This window comes from Bos indicus, chromosome 15 (assembly GCF_029378745.1).
Source record: "Bos indicus isolate NIAB-ARS_2022 breed Sahiwal x Tharparkar chromosome 15, NIAB-ARS_B.indTharparkar_mat_pri_1.0, whole genome shotgun sequence".
Lineage (NCBI taxonomy): Eukaryota > Metazoa > Chordata > Mammalia > Artiodactyla > Bovidae > Bos > Bos indicus.
Genome location: NC_091774.1, coordinates 47,559,849 through 47,565,848, shown reverse-complemented (window position 1 = coordinate 47,565,848; position 6,000 = coordinate 47,559,849). Strand labels below are relative to the sequence as shown.

Below are 6,000 nucleotides of genomic sequence, written 5' to 3'. Positions count from 1 at the left end.
GAAACAATTTGTCAGCTTCAGGTGCTGTTTAGAGATAAGGAAGTTCTCATTGTGGCTTATTCTCTTAAGATCTCCAAGAATAGGGAAAACACTTCTGCCCTTAAACTTTACCTCCTGAAAGTTTGGATTCTTTACATATGCATATGTGTATTCTTTGTGTTCATAACCCTCACATATTAAAAATAACTACTCAAAATTTCAAGAAAACAAAGACATAAATCTTCACTTTTATTCTGCTAAAAGCTCTATCTTAGAACCTGTTTTGGCTCTTCCATTGTTCTTATCTGAATTTTTTCCAAGGGTCTTTCCAAGCAAGTTGAGGACATGTTATGCTAAAAAGAACTGAGTCACTGGTGAATCCTATATTCCTCTACATGAATTTTGACCCTCAGCTGGGCTAACCACAGTCTGTTCTTGCTTTCCCTTAATTCACAGATAAATGTTGAGAAGAAGACATCCCATGACATGGATACTACCCTAAGTATAACCAATGGCTCAAGGTTTCAAGTGTCTGAATTTGTCCTAATGGGATTTCCAGGCATTCACAGCTGGCAACACTGGCTCTCCCTGCCCCTGGCTCTACTCTACCTCTCAGCTCTTGGTGCCAATCTCCTCATCTTGATCACCATCCATCATGAGTCTACCTTACACGAGCCCATGTATTACCTCCTTGGTATCTTGGCTGTGGTGGACATTGGCCTGGCTACTACCATCATGCCCAAAATCCTGGCCATTTTCTGGTTTAATGCCAAGACCATAAGTCTCACTGAGTGCTTTGCTCAGTTGTATGCCATCAACTGTTTCATGGGCATGGAGTCAGGCATCTTCCTCTGCATGGCTATGGATAGGTATGTAGCCATTTGCTATCCCCTTCAGTACTCTTCCATAGTCACTGAGACTTTTGTGATCAAAGTCACACTGTCTATGATGCTCAGGAATGGCCTGCTGACCATCCCAGTGCCTGTACTTGCTGCCCAGAGACACTACTGCTCCAGGAATGAGATTGACCACTGCCTATGCTCTAACTTGGGGGTCACCAGTCTGGCCTGTGATAACATCACTATTAATAGATTTTACCATTTGGCCTTGGCTTGGTTTGTGGTTGGGAGTGACATGGGTCTGGTCTTTGCTTCCTACATGTTGATTATTCGCTCAGTGCTGAGGTTGAACTCTGCTGAAGCAACATCTAAGGCGCTGAGTACCTGCAGCTCTCATCTCACCCTCATTCTCTTTTTCTACACTGCTGTAATTGTAGTGTCTGTCACCCATCTGGCAGGAAGACAGATTCCCATCATCCCTGTTCTTCTCAATGTGCTGCATAGTGTCATTCCCCCAGCCCTTAACCCTATGGTGTATGCCCTTAGGACCCAGGAGCTGAGAGTGGGCTTCCAAAGGTTAATTGGTCTGGGTCAGAAAATGCCTAGGAAGTGAGCCAGCTTTAAATAGCAGAAAGTTATCAACGGTATTGAAAGCGCACAGGCTTTGGAGCCCAGTTGTTCTGGGACAAAATTTTAATATCGCAATTAGTAGGATTGGGCTTCCCTGGTGGCTCAGAGGTTAAAGCGTGCCTGGAATGCAGGAGACCCGGGTTCAATCCCTGGGTCAGGAAGATCTCCTGGAGAAGGAAATGGCAACCCACCCCAGTACTCTTGCCTGGAGAATCCCATAGACGGAGGAGCTGGGGTCGGAAAGAGTCCGACACGACTGAGCTACTTCACTTTCACTTTCAGTAGGATCATCAATTCAAATTAATTTTTCCATAGTACATACTATGGGCAAGGTACTGCTCTAGACAGTTCACAAATATTAACTCATTTAATCCCCAGAACAACCCTGTGCAGCAAGACCCATTGTTATTTACACATTTTGCAGATGAGGCAAGAAAGTTGAGAAACTTTCCTAAGGTCAAATAGGAAGGAAGTTGTAGAGTGAGCTTGGAACCCAAGCAAAACTTAGGCCATGAATACTCAGGGAATTGAATCATCTTCCTTTGACAGAGTGAGTTAAATAGAAAGGCTTTATTGTATCTATGAACAAGGCTTATCTATGAACCATCTGCTTTCACCTGTTTTTTTAACAGTGATCCTATACACCCAGAGCAGAAGCATTGCAGCTGATAAAAAGTAGTGTACTAATGCATGGGTCAAACTGCCTGTTTCTCTTTCCATATGGTGCTTGGACTAAGTCCCTGAGATCCTTTAACATTTTGGGGAGGGAAAAATAAATCCCCAAAGTACTGGAATTTCTTCTAATCTTACCAGCCAAGAGATTGGATTTCCAGTTCTACAAACAGGCTGATAAGGATAATTCAGACCAAGCCTCCCAGGTAGAACAAGGGTATAGAGAGAATGGAAAACTAACAAATTAGTAAAAACTATGTGGCCAAGATCTGAGTGTCAAAGAAAAATCAGACAGATTTCTTTTCTGTTCCAACATATAAAAGAACTTAGAAGTTGCCACTCCCATCCTGATATCAAGATGAACCTGAACAAACCAAAAATCAACTGTTTTTCTGGACTGTTTTTCAGCTCAGAAAACTGAAATCACAGAACTAACAAACAACCTGGAGTCAGAGAAATACCCCCTACTCCAGGTAGGATATGTCTCTAATAAAGTCTTTTCGCCTAGAGAGGAGGCCTCTAACATGGAGCATGCTCTGGGCTTATTTCACAATCCATTCTTGGATCTTTACTATAAGAATCTGCTAGAATTGCTGGATTTAAAGTGTGGAGCCTCCCTAAGACTACAGCTCCAAGTGTTTCTCATTTTCATACTAGTCCACACACATCCTCCAGGATTTGTCTAAATTACCTTTGAAGTTTCATACCAGTTTATGGCTCCAGTAGCTTCTGCTCCTATTAGCCAGATTCTCTGAATTCTCTGTCTTTATCTGTCCCCCCAAATTTGGGGGTAGAAGTTACCCTGCAATGTCAATTCTCTGATGAGTCCAAGAAAAATCACTGAATTTCCTTTTTTTCAGCTTTCTGTTGTTGTTGCTGTTGTTGTTGTTGTTGTTATTGTTGTTGTTGTTGTTGTAAGGATAGCAGTGATGATAAAAAGCTCTTTACAGGTCAGAAGTTCTAGTATTGGATTAAAACTAAAGTACAAAATAAATATCCATGACTCCATTCTGATATAAATAAATGATCCAATAAATAAATATGTAAGGGAGAATAGACAAACCTCTTAAGCAGAAAAATTCTAAATAATATATGTAGATACACCCGGAGAAGGCAATGGCAACCCACTCCAGTACTCTTGCCTGGAAAATCCCATGGACGGAGGAGCCTGGTAGGCTGCAGTCCATGGGGCCGCTAAGAGTCGGACAAGACAGAGCGACTTCATTTTCACTTTTCACTTTCATGCATTGGAGAAGGAAATGGCAACACACTCCAGTGTTCTTGCCTGGAGAATCCCAGGGACGGGGGAGCCTGGTGGGCTGCCGTCTATGAGGTCACACAGAGTCGGACACGACTGAAGCGACTTAGCAGCAGTAGCAGCAGATACACCACCTTCACGTAGGTGAAACATAATTCCTTATTTCTTAAGTGCATAGTGATATCTTCCCAGAAGTCTGCCTTGGCTGCAAGTAGAAAAAGGAAAATACAACAAAAACATGTATTTGAATGCCTAAATTTTATAGATTTGTATACCCTCTTCTTCAATATGCTGTCAGTTAGCTGAATGTTAGCAATTTCTTGAATCAAACTGACCTTCCCCAACTGCAGATTCCCTGCAGATATAGGACCTTTAAAACTGGGGTTACCACATGGTTGAGAGCCATAGAGACACATGGTCTAGAAACTAGGAGAGAGAAAAGGACTGAGCTGTATTTAACTTTTTTTTTTTTTTCGTTAACTGCTCAGATGAAGACACTTAAGAGTGTCCTCCAACTCTGGAGAGTGAGTGAAGAGTGAACAGAAGTGTTATGGCAAAGGGCTGGCCAGCACATGGCACAGAACATCAAAAAGGAGAGAGATGTGTCTCCTTAACTTTAGGTAACAAACTATTAGGATTGTGTTTGGCTGTATATGAGACAATAGATAATAGTGGCCAGCCACACTGGAGTTTACTTTTCTCATCACACACACATACACACCACAGTCAGGCAGTTCAGAATTATTAAAGCAGCACTGTTGTACCATGCTGGCAAAGATTGAAGGCAAAAAGAGAAGGGGGCGGCAGAGGAAGAGATAGTTAGATAGCATCACCAACTCAATGGACATGAATTTGAGCAAACTCCAAGAGATAGTGAGGGGCAGATGAGCCTGGAGTGCTGCAGTCCGTGAGGTTGCAAAGTGTCGGATATGACTTAGCAACTGAACAACAGCAACAATTGTGACATGAAGGAATCAGGCTCTTTCAACTTTCTGCTCTGTCATTCTAAACTATAGATACCTTACTCCATACTCATCCCCACATTCCAGACAAGAAGGAAGTTATTTAAAAGGGAGTCTCGACAGAATTTTACTCATAACTGGTGGGCTAGAAATGAGTCTGATGTTCAGATCTGATTGCAAGAAAGACTCAAAAGTTTAGCCTTTTACATTCCCAATCTCTGTGATGGTGGAATGTTATAGAAAGTTGGGTTTGAATACGTTCTGAATGTACTAACTTCTGAAAACAGAAAATGTACATCGCATTCTTTCCATGCAGTATTTTCAGAAATATATAACATAATGTGCTATGAAGAAGGTCTCAAAGATTCCAGAGCAAATAAGTTCCAAAGATCTCTGAATCTACATGACAAATTCAGCATTCATGGCAGCCTCCTCCTTCCACTCTAAAACCTAGCAATACTGACAAGATAGTCAAGAGTAAGTCGATCTATAACATATAAGTTGATATGAAACAAATGCAGAGCCATTTTAAATAGAGAAAAACGTAAAGAAACTCCAGAAGAAGAAAGACATCTACAACAGAATTATCGGAAAGAATGGAAGCCCAAAAGGTGCATGGAAAAGGACTGCTACAAACATAATACTGATTCAGATTCAGAAATATCTGATTCTAAAAGAGCAGGGGCAGGGGCATGAGAAAATCAGCTTGCTGATTAATGGGTAGCAGAGTAGGAGCAGGTAGGCAGGACAGCCTTTTGCACATACACCGTTAGACCAAGAAGTGAGCCAAAAATCAGATAAGAGGGCTAAGTGTTCCAGAATAGAGGTGACTGGATCAGAAAACAGGACAGTGACCCAAATGGATACAAATATTCATGCCCCATGAGACATGGAAAAGAAGCTTAACCATAAATCTACCCCTGGCACACCCCATACCTCCCCAACAACAGGTTGCATAAAACAAATACAGCAGCATTCTGAGATTGCCAACTAGAAAGAAAAACAATTAGCTAATAACCAAGATGACTTGGTCTAAACTTTAGACAGATTTCTTCCCTGTTAGCATCTAGCCTCCCCATTCTTAGGACATTTGCTTGAGAAAACTTGTAAATTCTTTCTCTACCCTTTTGCCATATAAATAAACCTTCTCTCAATCTTCTCTGTTTTACAACCTAGAAATAAATGTCTTTCTCAAGACCTGGGAACTTTCTCCTAAAATATAAACATCGAAAGAGATGGCACCCTATCTCTCATCCTCTATGGAGACTAACTTCTAAGAGCAGCAATTAGCAAGCACAGATGGCCTGCTGCTGCTGCTGCTGTCGCTTCAGTCATGTCCGACTGAAGAATACATCTCTCATTAAAGAGAATTTTTTCTGAATACAAACTCAATATCACTTTCATTGCAATTTAATTAACAGTAAAAGTACAAGATGGTGCTGTAGAAGGATGTTCACTCATCTTCTCCTGCAAGAACTCCAAAATTACAACTTGCTGCTGAACAACCATCACCATCACCACCCAAAAAAGATACCCCACATCCAAGACAAAGGAGAAGCCCCAGCAAGATGGTAAGAGGGGCAAAATTGCATTTAGAATCAAACCCCATACCTGCCAGAGATGCTTGGAAGGCTCAAACAAAACCTTGTGTGCACCAGGA

General features: G+C 41.6%; 1 protein-coding gene across 1 annotated transcript; it reads left to right on the top strand.

The window, feature by feature from the left end:
• The first annotated feature begins 465 nt into the window (after positions 1–465).
• On the top strand, positions 466–1,431 carry LOC109569420 (olfactory receptor 56B34-like). Its single transcript, XM_019974769.2, has one exon. The coding sequence runs from the start codon at positions 466–468 to the stop codon at positions 1,429–1,431; it is 966 nt and encodes a 321-aa protein (XP_019830328.2).
• Positions 1,432–6,000: the final 4,569 nt, after the last annotated feature.